Here is a 17,344-nt window from a genome sequence, read left to right as displayed (position 1 = left end):
AAAAATCCTCTTGTTCAAGAATATAGTGTAACTATTTAGGAAGGAAATGGGCGGTGTTTCTTAGGCTATCAATCAGCTCCCCTATTATTATACAACTGGAAGGTGAAAATAAGTTCCAAAAAGTAATACTGAAACAAAATAATAAAAAATATATACAGCAATCACATCGAAATGTTCATTCTGCTGTTGTTTTAACAAAAGGTTTCTTAGGTACAATTATCATATTAAGTCATGATTAATTTCCAGGGGTCAAGCTGAATCTTGGACCATTTAATTAAAAAAAAAATTGAAAGGGAAAACCAATTGACAAAGAATTTTAAATATTGATTTTAAAAAACAATCAATAAAACATACGAACTGGTAGGCTGCTTCTTGTTGTGGGGTAACTTAACAGAAAAAGACAAGACTCCTCTTGGCAAGGCAAACACAGCTATATACTCTCAGGGCAGGGAGAGTAGCTATTTCGTCACTGGTAAACAGCTGTTGTCAATGTGCTGCTTTACAGGCAGCTATTCATATAACAACATGAACAATGCTTACTACAAAAGGTCAAATAATAAGTTACTTAGCAGTTACATAGTGGTTACAGAAAACATCTTGTCACCTGTGCCCCTAACCTTATGACTTCTCTATGCAAATTATTTATTGTAATTTTAACAATGCTTGACAAACCACTAATTTACTTCTTGTGAATGTACGTGTATTTGTGCGAGTGTTTTATCACTCTTCTCAGATTCGGTGTACCCTTGGCTAAATGTCCTGCTACTATTCTTCAATCATGTTTTTGATTTACTGGGACAACAGAATATGTGCCTGTGTACTAAGACCATAAATTCCTTCAAGCTTACAAATATGGGGTTTCCTTTAACTAAGACCTTGCAGGTCCTGCACTCTAGTTTCTAGTGAACTCTTCACCTCTCTTGCATCAGCACAGGATTTTGGGCCTGCACTGCTCTTTCACCATATATAATTTTATATTGTTTTCTACTGATGTTTGTTGTAGTTAATTTCTTCAAGTTTCATTTCCTCTCCAACATACTTTAAGGCTTCCAGTCTTGCAACCTCAGAGTTCTCGACTCCAGGAACAGCCTTCATTTCAATTTGAAGTAAGAAAATCTCTACATTTTATATGCAGAATGCGCTGGGTGCTTTGGTTGTCACTGATGAAAATTAATTTGATGAATAACTACAATTATAGGCAAGTAAATGTTTACTTCTCTTTTACGAGAACATTTTCATATACTAACCACTAGAGCAGAACACATGCAGTAAACCTACAAATGAAGAAGTATTTGGATGCAGGGAAAAAAACTTAAGGGGCCAGAATCTTGAGACCAGCTTACCCATTGGAAATTTGTTTTAGCATCAACAATAATGTTTGCTGAAAGTTGCACAACATCTCATCAATGGAAATTTTATCATCAAATAACACAGCTAAGAGGAGGAGCTACGCTAGCAACCAAGATGGCCGCGTAAGCTCCCGGCTCCGCCGACCTCCGCCAGTAGCTCGTAAATCCTGGTATTGATCCTGAATTCGCACCGGACTCCCGTGTAACTGAGGTGTTCCTGAATCTAAAGGTGCAATCCCGAGATTTCCATCTTCTCGAATGATGAAGATACGCCGTGTTTTCATTCTTGGCCTAACCCAGCGTGGAAGCCGGGGGCTCGATTTCTAACCCATCCGGGTTGGAGTTGAACAACATCGGCCGCGGGACTTGGGCGGCGTCCGTTCTCCCGAAGTGGAGGATATCCTGACTGCTTTGGATGGCGATACTGTGGTCGGTTGATTCCAAAGATACAGCGGTGTGACGCACCGGTTGCTGTGGTCGGGGGTCCGTTGCCCGGAGACTCTGCTAGGCTCCCGGGGTCGACGGGCTTGGATCCTCGCTGGCGGTGAAGGTGTTGATATTGCGAGATTGAGAGCGCCCACCGTTGCCACCGGCCCCACCTGTACCTGCTACCCCGGGGTAGTCGACCTTCGGGGTTCAAGACCTGCTCTGTCACTTCGCGAGAGGGGATGGAGCGGGCGGAATGTACGCCGTCGCTGCAGATCGTAATGGCCGCCATTGGGGCGCTCCACTCGCAGGTCACCGCCATCATCCAGAAAATGGTCGTAACAGTTGACAATATCTGCCTGAGACCGACTACGACCCTTCGATAGGTTTGAAACAAGCTTTGTTACCCGCGGAGCAGGGTGTGCCTGAGACTGTGGGCCCAGTGCGGAAGCCAGATTTGGTGTTTTCTGTCGGCTTCCAAATAACAGCTAGCGAGCCTGGGACTACCATAAGCTCATCATGCTCAAGGCCGATACCGCCCAAGATGGACATAGACGATCTTATACGCCATAATAAGTTCTTCAGTGACTATCGGAGTGATTCATCATCCTTTTCCTCCCAGTTGGTTCAACCACGTTCTTGTGTCTTATCTTTGGTGGACAGTTATCTCCGTTTGACTTGTGGACTTCGAGTACTAATATCTTGGTTTCGATCCTACCGTACTGACTTTGACTTTTTTGAACGTTTTGATTCTTCTATTGAGATGGCGCTTCGAGCGGAGAGGGCTCGCACGAAAAATCGGAGTGGCCATGGTTGAATTCGACTGTCTGGGTTTGATAAAATGGCTTCATTTGATACGGGAATTGTAGCCTATAATGATGTGGGAGTCGGGTGGTTCTCACAAACTCCCCCGGTTGGCTTGTAATTGTAGCTTTATACTGTCTTGATTATATTTAGGGGTGGTTTGCTTCTGGCGGGGGGGGTAAGGGAGACCGGGAGCCTGTCTGATATCTCCTCCTCCACTCTTTTCCTTCTTTTAGGTTTTGTTCTTGGGTGACAGGCTAGTGGGGTTAGGCCGTAGCCATTGCAGGGGTGCAGGGTGGGGGGTTTGAGTTTTTTTTTTTTTTTGTCTTTGTTTAGTTCTATGGCCTTTTTCTCTTCCCTTTTTTCCCTTTTTTACGAGAGGTGGGTTGTTTATCCTGAATCGATTTTTCTCTCTTATCTGGCTGTCTACTCTGGTCTTAATTATCCTGAATCATGGGTGGACGGGTCTTGCAGACTGCAGCTTAACGAGGTTGTTGATCATACTGTCTCTCCTTTTTCATATACTTATCTACATTCACGTCTCATACTCCTGTGTATTGATTTCTCTGCATTGGCCTATTCACCTACCTACGGTTGTAATGTATTCTATAGTATGGCACCTGATATGTGTAATATTTCCTCTTGTTTCTCTTCAATAAAAAGAATTAATAAAAAAAAAAAACACAGCTAAACAGAACCAGATTTAATTGGAAATCTGATACTAGTTTCATAAGAAAGGAAAAATGAGTGAGCAACACTATACTACACTGAGGGAAAAATCATATAACTTTTCTCTTGAAAAAGCCTGTATTTACTCACCCTCTAAGATTGTGATACAGCTATAAAAAAAATGTTAATTTCCGGGAAGTCAATCTTTTCTCAGATATATATATATCAGTGTAAAACAGTAGCCATATTCATTTTATTAAGACTATATTCTTCATATGCTCCCCTCTTATGACTTATAAGCAATACTCTTTAGATTGCTTTAGTTTTATCTAAAAATGTGTTTTAAGGAAATGGAAAAGCAGAATTGTCCCCACAATTAACGTTTGACTTTTAGCTAAGCCAATCTTAGACCAATAACAAACAAATTATATTTTCTAATAAAAATCAAAAAAAGATATATAAATACACGTGGGGTATACCTAATGAGCTGTATGAAAAATGATGGGGATTCTACTGCAGTGGCTTTTAGTTTTTTTGTTATTTTGTGTTTTCCTTTCCCTTTTCGCCCTCTTGTTTTTCTGGATGTCATTCAGAATGTAGTATTCTGACAAATTTCGGAATTGACAGGGAAAGAAGGCCTCAAAAAACCTCAGACCTGCTGAACAATAATTTGGTCTTATTTGCAGCTAAAAGACATGCTGCCCTATCAAAGAAGCCAATCTGGGCCGCAGGAGTCAAGGGATGGATGTCAGAAATAAAACGATGGAGAGAAACAAACTTTGAAATTGTAAGGGACCAGAGTAACGAGTCATAGTATGAGACTCCACTACTTATTTTCACCCAAGCACTCTATCTCCACAGCAGTAATTTGAAAGGGATGGTGTGCCTTCGACGTTCATTATCTCCTCCTTTCCCTTTCTAGTGGGATATTTATCGCGCACAGGCCAGGACTAGATTTCAGTGAGTATGATAAATTAGCAAAAAGTCAGCACATTACATTCACATGCAGGCGGGCACTCGGGGCAAGAATACCAACCACCAACCTGTATACCGTGCAGGGGGCATTTCTGTCCCAATATGGAAAAAGCAGATTGCTTTTAGTGATAGTAAGAAGTGGAGAGCCTACTCCCCCCCCATCCTGTTTAGGTTCCTCCAGAGTGGGCAATGCAGGCACTTTTTGTTGTGCAGTCACCCTGCAAGTAGAGCAAGGCCTGTGTGGCTGGGGAGTGCAGGTACCAAGAGTGGTCTGTTGTGGGAGCCGTAGGGGGAATGCAAGGAGGACAGAAGGTGTGGGCTGGGCCAGAGGGCAAGCTTAGCCCCCTGCAGCTAAATTGGACAATTCAGCATTTTACTCACCTGCAGCATGCTTTGCATCTCCTTCTTCAACTGGCTAATTTCTTGTAGCACATCATTAGCTTTCTGAACTGCTGAGCTCTCTGCATGTCCAGAATGCTTTATTCCTTGAAAGGCTTGTCCAACAGCAGCTCTTGACTCACTAGGCAAAGTAACGGAACTAGGGAGAGAACAAAACAAAGATACCCTCTTTAAATCTAGTTCTCTCCTACTCACTGAATGAATCTAGGAAAACCTACAAACAATTTTATTGAGTCAGGCACATAGGTTTCACACACAAATCCGATGCACCAGTAACCACACCTCATTTTTCAGATACATGCAATTGAATAAATACTTGCTCTTTACACATTGGACAGGGACAGATTTTAACAATATTGGGCCTACTAAACACAACCACCTTCTTCCCTCGAAGTTGAAAGATGGTTAGAAGTGGTAGGGGGGCCCAGTAGTAAGATTACCAACTGGTTCATTGGGATTAGGACAAGGCTTGTCAAGCATGGAAAGCTATCCATGTTTAAGGATTGGCCAACAGGGCCTTAAGCTGGCTGCAAAGAGAAAAGCCCTCAGTTGAGGACAGGGTTGATCAATGTGATAGCTAGTCTCATCCAATCTGTTCTTCTGCTCCAGGAATCTACCTTAGTACTTCCCTTTGGGCTATGAAGCCCTTCAAGCAGAATGAAAACTGTTCCACTACTTTGCGTTATGAAGCTAGGCTTTGGAAGGATCTACCACCTTGTGTGATTTACTAACTACTTTAAAATTATGTCTGGAGATATGAGACTACAAAAAAAAGAAACTTCTCTGTTACTGTCTGTTTTCTGTTGTTTTTTGCAACCATAGGAACACCTTCTAGAAAATCAACAGCTCGAAGCCTTCACATAGCCAAACTGATACTTCTCTTCTACAATATTACTGTAATAAAGACAGAAAGGCTCCTACGGATATACCACCTATAGATGATGCACTGGAATTTGTAGCTATTCTGCTTGAATGATGAGTTTGAATCAAAGCCAATTTTGGTAATTGGTTGCAGTAATTGTAATGTTTGAATAGTGACACTAGATTTTGATGCTGATGTTCTGAAAATACAAAGTGAGATTTGGGGGGTTCCATATGATATCTGGCCCATGGAGAAGAAAAAGAGCTGGTAAAAATCTGATGGAACTTCTGAAGACTAAATGGTTTGGAGTCCTAATAGGGAGAACAAAGTTTGATTTGCCATCTAGTTACAATTTCCATAGTAGGCAGAAAATAGAGCTGAGATTCTGTTTATTTCATGTAGCGGCCTGGCATATGGTCAATGGTCTAACAAATAGGCAGGTGTCCAGAAAGTGATCTTGAGTCACTGATAACATCTTTTAGAAAGAAAGAAAGACAGACAGACCTGCCTAAGTGGGATCTCAAATTCAACAACAAAACAGACATGGGCTTAAGTGCATTCTACTATACTTTAGTATTTACCACCCACAGCTGTAACACTTACTACCCACAGGTGTGGCGCACATGAGTAACATACTGCAGCATGTAGGGTGCATGGTTGGAAAGTATTGTCTTATTATTGAACATACGTGGAAGGTGTATTAATGTTGTGCATCACGCACAACATTAATACACCTTCCACATAAGCGATAATCATACCTCAAAGGTCATCACAACCATTGAGGTGTGGTTATCGCGTTTGGGGTGCAGCACTTGGCAGTGTGTTGAGTGAAAGGAGTATGAGAAACAGATAAGTAATTTAAATTTTGAGATATGCTTGCAGAATTATTTGTACAAAAGGGGGTGGCGATGGACGGAGCATCTGAACCAATCAAACACTCACACCCAGTCAACAGATCTGGGATTAATCCATCACCGTTCTTTAGCCCACTCTGCCACCCCAGTTCAGACATGGCCATATGCAAATCAGTCTGCTCCTGTCCCTCATGGGAACAGTCCAGCCCGAACTGCCAAGCCATGCCTTCCCTGGACCAGAAACAAGCATCCTAGGACCGGTTTCAGGCATTACAGCCGTCTTCAGCCAGGCTTGCTTGAATCCAGTGGCAAAGTGAGCAAGGGACTCACGTCTGAGCATACCCTGCCAACTTATGGCAAACAAAGCGGTACAAAAGGGGGGGGGATGGACGGAGCATCTGCACCAATCAAACACTCACACCCAGTCAAAAGATCTGGGTTTAATCCATCACCGTTCTTTAGCCCAATCTGCCACCCCAGTTTAGACATGGCCATATGCAAATGAGTCTGACCCTGTGCCTCATGGGAACAGTCCAGCCCGAACTGCCAAGTCATGCCTTCCCTGGACCGGAAACAAGCTTCCTAGGACCGGTTTCTGGCATTACAGCCGTCTTCAGCCAGGCTTGCTTGAATCCAGTGGCAAAGTGAGCAAGGGACTCACGTCTGAGCATACCCTGCCAACTTATGGCGAAAAAAGCGGTACAAAAGGGGGTGGTGGTGGACGGAGCATCTGAACCAATCAAACACTCACACCCAGTCAACAGATCTGGGTTTAATCCATCACCGTTCTTTAGCCCACTCTGCTACCCCAGTTCAGACATGGCCATATGCAAATCAGTCTGCGCAGACGCGAGTCCCCTGCTCACTTTGCCACTGGATTCAAGCAAGCCTGGCTGAAGACGGCTGGAATGCCAGAAACCGGTCCTAGGACGCTTGTTTCCGGTCCATGGAAGGCATGGCTGGGCAGTTCGGGCTGGACTGTTCCCATGAGGGACAGGGTCAGACTGATTTGCATATGGCCATGTCTAACAGAAGTAACTATGCTCTAATTACTTGGCAGAGTAACTAATTATTTTTTCATGAACGGGCTAATCATAAATCAATCAAAAAGCAAGTTATGATTGCTCAATGTGGTTGAAATTTAAAAGGCTATTATCAGACCAGTGAGCCATTATAAGAACAGAAAGAGGAATTTGATTACATAGGCATTAGATTTGCCAGCTCACTGAACTAAATTGGTCAAATAGAGAAATCTACAACTGTATTAAATCAGGTTCAAAATAGAAATGTCTTACCACATCAAGATTAAAAAGGATGTATTCAATGCCAAAGCAGTTACTTCAGCTGTATACATGGGAGCCAACTTTGGAACCATATTATAGAGGAAACAGCAAGAAGTGGAAAAGAAATGCTACAAATATTTTCTGTTTGGACCAGGGAGGCTGCTACAGCAATTATGAAAGAAGCAAAGTATAAGGATTATTATTAACAAGCACTGGCACAGCCAATAGGTCTCGCCTTTGGGACCTTATAAGTATTTAGCCATGCAACAGTTGATGTTGCACCAAGGATATTGTGCTGCATAACTAAATACTTCTAAGGTCCCAAAAGAGAGACCTATTGGCTATGCCAATGCTTGTTTAGAACTTGTGCCCTGGCCGCTAGGCAGCATACGGGGCCCATGATGAGCACATGCACTAATGAAGGGTGTTTGCCTGCTTGCTCTGAGTAGGAGGGAGGCTGTTTTTATTACCAGGGCTGGTTTTCAGATCATGGAGATCTAATATTGGATGGGATTTACTGAGCCACCCGGGCTTTTCAGTGCGCCCTGACACCTTGGCTGGGCGCGACCGAGGTGATCAATAAATGGGAATGAACCGCTGATGGTTTAGTCCCAACCAGTACAGAGTGTGTGGTTATTGCACCTGTGACTATGTGAGACAGAGCCACCGCCGACCCTGCGCCCCTGCATATCTTTACGCAGCACAAGCATTTTCCCGACGGGCTGGAGGAGCCTTTGGAGGGCGATTTTTAAGTCCTGTTATTGCTGCCTGGAGTCTCTGTCACTGTACTGCAGTAGGCCACACTGGGAGACATAAGCAAAGAGTGAGAGGGGAAGTAAAAAAGGCGTCAGAGATAAGAGAGAAATTGAGAAAAGATGGAGAGAGACTGACCGCGCACAGACAATAAGAGAGACAGTGGGGAAGAAGTGTTGGTGCTACTTTGGACCTTTTTCGCCAGGTCTGCTATTGGTTCCAAGTTCAGGCCCGCAGGGACAGTGAGAGTTTTGCTCTTATCATCAAGCATTGTCAAGTGCAGCTCAGTCTCTCGCTCAGACTATTGCCCTGTTCACTATTCAAGTGCCGCTAGTTCTAATACATATTGCCAATGGTGTTCGGACAAATACCCATAACCTATAAACCGGAGTCTTGCGAACACTAGTCAGCTATATTAAAATAAACCGCAAATAAGGCCCTCAGGCAGTAGAACCGTTGGCCGGAGGATCAGAGGCCTGAAAAGGAAGGGGCATGAAAAGGTAGTAAAGATGCTTGTAGTGCACTTTCACACCCAGTGACTGAGGAGCCTTTTAAGCAGCTTTGGGTAGCATGTAGCGAAGTGAAAAAGAAATTAAAGAAATAGCTGCCACGTGACAGAAAGAAGGAATTTGGCTCAGGTCTAGAAATCCGAGGGAAAGCAGAAAACAGCTGGGGACAGCCTGCTCTCAATAATGTCAGCTGAGCTGATACTGTGCCATTAGAATGTCTTGTTTGCTGCCGGATAACGGCGAAACCGGACTGCAGCTCTGACATACACAATCCTGACATCACTCCGGTTAAGGATTTACGGTTCTGGGCTGGCAGGCTGGCGATGTTGAATACATGTGTGTCTTTCCATCACTCACAGCAGATTGGTGTTTGGTTTTCAAGGCTACCCCTTATCCCTCCCACAACTCCCAACAGAGCCCGTGGTGTTTTCATATTAGTGAATTAAAAATCGGAGCAGGGAGTGGACTGAATAAATTATATTATATGAATTACAAATCGCATGTGTCTTTCGTTTCCTGGAGCTGTACTCGCATGACACCTGGTGGTAAATGACGATACTTTACAGTCAAAAATAAATCTTTCATAAACTGTATAGCAGGATTTGTAAATCGATCCGAAAATTTTTCTTTACTCGACAAAAAACACACATTTTCACTCCGGAATGTCACATTTGCCCCGAAAACAAGCATTGGCTGTGCGGCTGTGAAAGTGACGCGGCCGCAAAAGTGAAAGTGGGACAGTGAAAGAGCAAGCAGTGTTGGAATACAGACCTGCGGCCGCGAGAAGCGCTCGTTGGTGGGGGAGGGGCATGCGCTGGTCTGGAGAGAAAGCGAGAGGAAAGCCAGAAGGTGGCTGTGCGAGTGCCCGCGCGTGTAACAGCAAGCTTTAGGCCACAAGCAAAAGCTTGTGGTCGCATTTCTAAAGACCCCACTCGCTAAATGACTCGCCAGTCCAGCGGATGCGCTGGCTCAGGCGAGACCTAAAAATTACGATGCTGAAGCTCCTGGTCTCTTGGTTGAATGAATCTTGAATATTTGTATGAAAGAGTCAACTTCTTCATGTAGGTTAGCCTTAGTAATACTTAAAGAACTGAGAGATGCCTCAAAACTACTTTGGAGACCTGAGGTACACTCTGCAAGTATTGGGTTTAATATTTACTGGACAAAACGATATATCACTAGTGAAAATGTAGCAAATGGTGTAAAAAGAAAGGTACTGGAAAAACAAGCTTTAAAGTACTTTAAAGGAAGCCCTCCAAGGCAAACAATATGCGAATATATAGAGGCAGATGAAGAAGGTATTGAAATGTACCTAAAAAATGTGAGTTCCTTTCCAATTATGTTAACTTTATATAACATTCATGTCCAATGGTTTCTCTTTAAATTGCCACACTACTGTTGGGAAGACAAGAGATGGTACCATCAATTAAAGCAACTGTATCTGTAACAAAAGGTAACTGAAAACATCAAGCACTTTAAATTGTTTTGTCCCCTGTACAGTGGCCCTTGCACAAGATAGTGTATCTCACTCTCTAGGAGATTTTGATTGTGTTCTCAAGACGAAGCACTGTTGTTTTGTTATTTGTCTAGACCAACTATAGTGCAATATGTTAAATATCTAGGTTTTTGAAGATGGTATGGCTATACGATGGTGAGAGGGGAAGTGAGTAAGTAAAAAAGAAAGTAAGTTGTTTAATATGTATCAATTGATTCATCACATTTCTGTACTTTGCCATTAACCTGTGAAGGCTGTGGCTGTAATGTTTTTATGTTTAAAAGAACCAGTGGTTCTTAAGTTATAATGATGTTGCTGATAGATTAAAAATAACAATGTCATACAAGGATACCCATTCTTGAAGAGTGGGGCATTCTTATCCTGACAGTTGGCGACAGCAGCTCTGGCTTGAATGTCTAGGTACAGGCTTCGGATTTCATTGCCACAAACGCTTGGGAATGGTACTGCACAAGGATTGTAGTGTAGCTCCTATTTTCCCAATAGGCTCTGCGCATTGGAATAGTACCTACAGCAGTAAAGGCCTAGGCCAGACGTTAACTAGGTCTACTACTGTCGATACTAGACTTAATTTTTGGGTTTGCCAGCTAAGCTCAGAGTTCGCTAGAAACTTTCTCGGATGTTCAAGGAAGGATGAACTCCCCTGATTAGACAAGAAGGGATTTAGTTTCTGACAACCACAGAACATGACAACTTTGCTCTCCCCTAATCAAGAGTCAATCTCGAGAGTCGTGTGAGCACAAGGCAATTATTTTACTCAGTCAGTACGTGCATTCTTAGTCTCATCAGAATGTAGAGAAAAGGAAGAGACGGGCGTGTTCAATAAAAGATGTTATTTATTGATCAGTCTCTTTTCTCGTACAAGAGAAATGGATCGATATTATTGCAATACTTATAGTTAAGTAAAGTGCATACATTAGAAGCAATAGTATAAAATAATACTGTAAAAACATTGATATGGTTTCTGAGCCATATGATGTTTAAAATGATTAAAATATACATTTACATACACATATACATTTGACTAAACGTACTCAACTGGTGTTTCTAAACACGCCTACCCCGTGTACCTGACCTAAGTCTAATGCGTGGGCGGGAATAGAAAGTTACAGTTTAAGTTAAGTTTGTTTTTGCCAAGTGAATAACTAAAGAATTCTCTAGGAGGGGTTATTCAGTTCTGTACCTGGAATTTAGGATGAATGAGGAATGGTATCTCTTTCTCTGCTCTCGATATTCCAGGTTGCCTGCGAGGGCTGCCCAGAAGCGCCGGTGCTGGGTCTCTCGGCTTGAGATAGCAGCGCGTCTCTCAGCGCGTCAGGAAGGCGGGGCTGCTGCCTGCGGGGTCTGCTTCTGCTCTCGGCTTCGGCAAGTATGGCTGCTCCGTCTTGTCACCACGCGTGTGTTTGCATAGGGCAAGGTCGGCAATATTTATACCTTAAAGGTGCCGGGATTGACGTAAGGATGGACATAGGTACGTCAATAAAGATGTCATACGACTTGCTCGTTAGCACATTCTTTACTAAAGTTCTCTGTGAAATCAAAACAATGGCCGCACGGATTATCCAGGTTGTCATAGGTTTGATTTGTTATGAGAACGTCGTATGCCTTATCAGGGGCTGGAGGAATGTCGCTTGTCTAATTAGATCTCAAGCGTTATGACCTAATCAGATAACACGTTCCTGTGCCGTAGTGTGACTGCGTCAGATAACGGTATCTGCATCATGGGGGATTTCTTGCCTCATGGGCTGACTGTTAGTTAACTAGCTAGTAAGTTTAACCAGAATAGGGTCAGGAATAGGGGGATCGAATCAGAACCTATAGAAATACACGACACCCACTCCACGCTAACTATGGTCATATCTACTAATCTATGCATAGTATAACATAGTACAACATACTATAGAGTATAGTGTATACCTTACCACCCCAAAATACATAAATGCATTTCGAAATTTTCAAATATACTGAAAAATTGCAGTCATATATATTGTATGCACTTAAGCTATGAATTAAATGCAAAAGTAAACACGCATTGTTATGTATTATTGCTTGTTGGTATATGAGAAATACACATGAAATGGCTCTTAATATGGCTATACAGAAAAAAAGTCGAAACCATTTCATCACATAAAATCTATTGCGAACATACCAGCGGGCAGCTAAAGTCTATAAAGTCTATAAAGTATCTAAAATAGAAACCTTAGTTCTCTAGGAATAGTCTCTTACTTTAAGCAGAAAATCAGTGTCCCGGGAAAAAATATATAGAAAAATATTTTAGGGGCTTGCTGAAAAAAGTTGCTGTCCGTGAACTGGATTGTAATTGTTCATGTGACTTTATTTTTAAAGTTGAAGGCCGAATTCAGGGAACGCCGTGTGCGAGTTTACTCAAAAGTCTCTATTTCTGTTCCGGAGAGAACATCATATCATTCAGGCTTTCGAAAAAACTGTCAACAGCTTCATGGGAAAGTTCCTCTAAGTCGGAAATAGGGGTAACCATGCATTCATGCGCATGATTGTCTCCATTGACATTCTGATTTGCATTGCTGACAGAAGGTCGTACCTGTTCGATGCTGCTTTCATCTTGAACTTCACTACTCTTCAATCGCAGTGGTGAAGATTCCAGGAATGCCGTCATCAGAATTGGCAGCCTTTGAGGGCAGCACAGTGCGTGAACCTTGGTAGGAACCAACAGTGTATCTGCATCCACCGGCGCATCCGATTGTAGCGTCAGACAGGTGTCTAACACGCATTCTTCTCCGCATAGCAGACACCTTAGTACAGGTAAAACACACCTTTGCCACATTGGTCGAAATGATAGAAACCAAGTCATGTTTAGGTCTCTAAGCCGGGAGAGTCCCAGGATTTTTGATATCCGGTCCCGGTATCCAATGGCTAGGATCGTATCTTCCATTGTCGCGAGAGTTTGATCTGTGACATGGGTTGCCATAACGAAAAATAAGGACTAGGAATAGGATTCCTGCAATTAGTCCCAGGATCAAGGGAAGTCCGCCAAAAATCGAATGGACGAAATCTGGAAAAATACCCAGTATGGCTTTGAATGGTGTTAATGCCATCGAAAATACTGTCTTAAATACCTTTGAGACCCCAGTGGTATCAGAAATATTTAAGATTTCGCTCAGAATTTCCGCGAAATGTACGGGGGAATTAGTTGATAATAATGTATGTATCTCTGCAGTCGTCCTTGCGACTTGTAGATCATACGTTTCTTTAGATGACGTGAGCCTTGTAGGCGTCTGAAGAAGCACTGTTTTCATTCTGCTTAAAGTGTCTATTCGAATAGAAGTAATTTTCAAACCGGGCCATGCCCTTGCCTCCCTGTCTGGAAAGGAGCTGGGAAACAAAGAACGTCCACAGCACTTGACCTTCGCCGTCGTAGTGACGAGATAAGGAGTCCCGGGCATAAGACTACAGCATCTGCGGTCTACAATAAGAATGTAACTCCCATTATAGAGTCTTTGAAAGAATGGTTCTATTTCAGTTGCAGGTGCGCCTTGCTGGTGACATGAAAGGTTGTATGAATTCCCTTCACAGGCTCCGTGCAAACTAATACCGTTACACAGAAGCGTGCCGCTTAGTGACATAGCACAATTGTTGCCACTAAGAAACACTTTCTGTCCTTTGTTACTGACACATGCATGTGAATAGGGCAGGTTCCATGTTGTTTTAAGGTACCCCTTTCCCAATTTCTCGTACATGCCAGCCTGTATATATTTTTGGCAGTATTGAAACCTGAAGGTTGAGATTGGAATATTTATGATTCCGTGGATTATCCATTCACTGACAGGTCGTTCTGACATTGTCAACGGTAATCTTTCTAGTTTTTCAATGCTCAAGATTGTATAATCAGCACCCTTCTGCGCCATACCGATCTGTCTATCAGTAAGGTTAAAGATTTGAAATAGTGACGTTGTGTTGATTAAACGCCAAGGCACATAGCCTGAACGCAGATTTTGTAACGTCCAGCCAAGCTGTACAATAGAACGCAATTGTGACTGACCATGTTGTAATAACAGTAAGTCTTGCGATAATATATCGATTGCTGAAGACACAATGCTGTCCAATGAAAAAATTCTGGAGGACAGAGTCATTAACCCATTGTCCACTACAGAAAGTGATTTTTCCAAATTAATACGGTCAATTTCCCGTATTCTTTCTGCTGTCTCAATTTGAGTAACCTTCCAGGCCTCATTGTATGCTGCATATACAGAGGCTGCTATGAAACGCTTTTGACGCTGTTTGCGTGGTCCCATTATGAAATCACGCAAGTCAGCACCATCAGTAAGTAAAGTTAGGTGTTGCTTAATTTCAGGCAGTGTGGAAGTTTGTAGCCATTGAAGGCATAATTTGCCCACACTGTAGGTTGTTATTATCCCTGGGTGATGTCTTTGAGGATATCTAGGGTCTGGCCTGGTCATTTTGAAACCCTGTGTCTTATTCAGGAATCTATCTTGACAGTTATTTGTATCTGTGGGCCAGATCAACCATTGTTTCCAATCAGGATGTGTTCTGTTTTGGTTAAGTATATGGTTTATGTCTATTTCTTCATCTGTTTCAGAGTTATTGCTAAACATTATTGGCTTTGGAATAGACAGGTTATTTAAATCTTTGATTTTGGCTAAGCCAAGACAGGTGGTTTGTTGAACGGTGTCATTTAAAAATATCATTTGTTCTGGGATCATGCAGGCTCTAAACAAAGCTTCTATACCCTGTACTTGCCATTCTTTTGTACCCCAAACACTTTTCAAATCAACATTTTTGTCCCAATAATCAAATCCAAAAGTATACATTTTTTCAAAGAAAGAATCTGAATATATCAATTTTGTGTTGGTTATCATGGTTTTCATCCCTGTCTTGTTTGACAATTTGTAATAAAATGTTTCAGCATTAGTTATGTTAAAACCTGAAAAATATGAATATTTGCCATACACGGTTCTAGAGCTCCCTTTTGGAGGTGTAGCACAATGTTCCCATTGATTAAAATTTAAAACATTTCTAGGTTGTGCAGATTTATGCAAGAAATGGTTACCATAATGGTTATAGCAGAACATGCTGTCATAATTTGTAGAACCCTGCAAATAATCATGTTTTGTAAATTTAGCAGACATTACTAAGTCAGACATCATATTGTTTATACTTTCAAAGTCCCAATCATCAGCAAATGAGTTTGGTTTTGCAAAGTCACTCAAGGAGATCTTGATTTGGTGTGGATATTTCAGGATCTCGACCGGACCATAAATTTCATAGTCAGTGTTGTCCCAGGCTACCCCACCAGATATTGGAATTGCTGTGAAGTTGGCTGAAGAAAGTTCTGAAGAAAGTTCTCTTTTCTCGACGTGTGAAGATGTGTGTGGTTTGAGGACCAAGTTGATGTTCTGACTTGCTGTGTCCATTTTAGCATATTTTCCCTCAATGAAGCGTCCCAAGGTAAATACCATGATGAGCCAAAGTATGAGGATAAATGCACCAAAACCCACCCAAAATTCAATCCATGGAGAAACTAGATATGTTTCTTTCAGTTGTTTCAAAAGTTCCTTAGCTTTGTCTTTAAAGGATTTTGATGATGGCTGTGTCTTTTGTTCGCTGAAGCCTTCAGAGGAATCATCGAAGTTGATGAAGTAACCGGATGCAGTTCTGTCAATTGTTCCAATTGGTTCAGGATTTTTGTTTCTCGCATTTTCACTTGGTACTTCTGTATAGATTGGTGTGTCTCTGCTAAATGTCTTTATTTGGGTTTTCAGAGGTCTAAGTTCTATTGCATTGTTGCATAGTCCTTGTTGTTCTTCTGTAGGCGTTTCGAATGTGATGAGCCTCTTTGATAGGACCTCTGTACTGGTAGCAAACCTTGGTGTTCTGCTACTTATTGGGAGTCCACTTGGCCTACTGTTGGTTATCGGCCACATGTTGTGGTTTTACCAGGTCGATGGATACAACTCGGTTCTCCTTTTTTCCAGCAAGTGGCGGTAGTACAACTGATCTTGTCCCGTTGACAGACAATACAGGAACTGCTTTTCTGTAAGAAGGCCCAAATTCCTTCTTTACCGCGATCTTCTCCCTGACTAGATCCCCGACTTTTGGAATCCAGACAGGTCTTGCTGGGACAGGTGGTGATTCTTCAGTGGTCGTTGGCTGTTCTTTCAACTGTATGTTGCTCAGGTCTTTTCTTGTTTTGTTTAATTCCTGCAAAATAGCCAAACGGTCTTTGACATCAAAGCTTTTTTCTGTTACCACTGAAGTCTGACTATCAAGGTCAGAGATCAACATCCTAGTTCCGAATAATAATTCGTACGGACTGAATCCCTTCAGAGAATTTCTTGGCAAGTTATTTAGACTACGTTGGACACTTATTAGATGTTTGACCCACCCAGCTCCCGAACCTAATATCCTTTCTATTATAGATTGCTTTCTGTCTTGGTTTTTTCTTTACACCATCCCATACCCTCAGGGTGAAATGGACAAGAGTACCGCAATTGCACGCCCATGCTGACCATGGCCTCCTTATAAGCCCGAGAGCTAAAAGCAGGACCATTGTCCGAATGCAGAATGCCAATTGCGTATGTGCCGATAAAGACTCGCAAATCTTTTATAACAGTTCTGGCGTCAGCCGTTCGCTGGGGCCACATCCATATGAATCTCGTGCATGAATCCACTGCGACCAAGATATATTTATAGTTACCATCCCTTTGTAAGGGACCGCAGTGGTCTAGATAAACACAGGCTAATGGTTTATCCGAGATTAGAAGGGGCGTCTGTGCTGGACGTCTCACAGTTGATACTTTCATTTTTTGACATATTTCACATGCTAGAACATAGTTCCTTGTTTGTCTTCTCATTTGTGGCCACCAGTATCTCTGTTTTAATAATGATACAGTGGCTGAGACGCCAGCATGGGTAGAAGCAAGCCCTTCGTGTGCCGCTATTATCAGTCCT

At 42.3% G+C, this 17,344-nt stretch overlaps 1 protein-coding gene across 3 annotated transcripts in view; it reads right to left on the bottom strand.

Annotated features, from left to right (window-relative positions):
- KIAA0586 (KIAA0586 ortholog) overlaps positions 1-17,344 on the bottom strand; it is an 813,007-nt gene that overhangs the window by 514,334 nt on the left and 281,329 nt on the right. For all 3 annotated transcript variants that reach the window (XM_078660379.1, XM_078660377.1, XM_078660378.1), the window contains exon 10: positions 4,605-4,761. In XM_078660379.1, the coding sequence (XP_078516505.1) occupies positions 4,605-4,761 (157 nt within the window). The remainder of the gene's footprint in view (positions 1-4,604; positions 4,762-17,344) is intronic.

This window comes from Lissotriton helveticus, chromosome 9 (assembly GCF_964261635.1).
Source record: "Lissotriton helveticus chromosome 9, aLisHel1.1, whole genome shotgun sequence".
Taxonomy (NCBI): domain Eukaryota; kingdom Metazoa; phylum Chordata; class Amphibia; order Caudata; family Salamandridae; genus Lissotriton; species Lissotriton helveticus.
The sequence above is the reverse complement of the archived record's forward strand: the minus strand, read 5'-3'. Positions and strand labels throughout refer to the sequence as shown.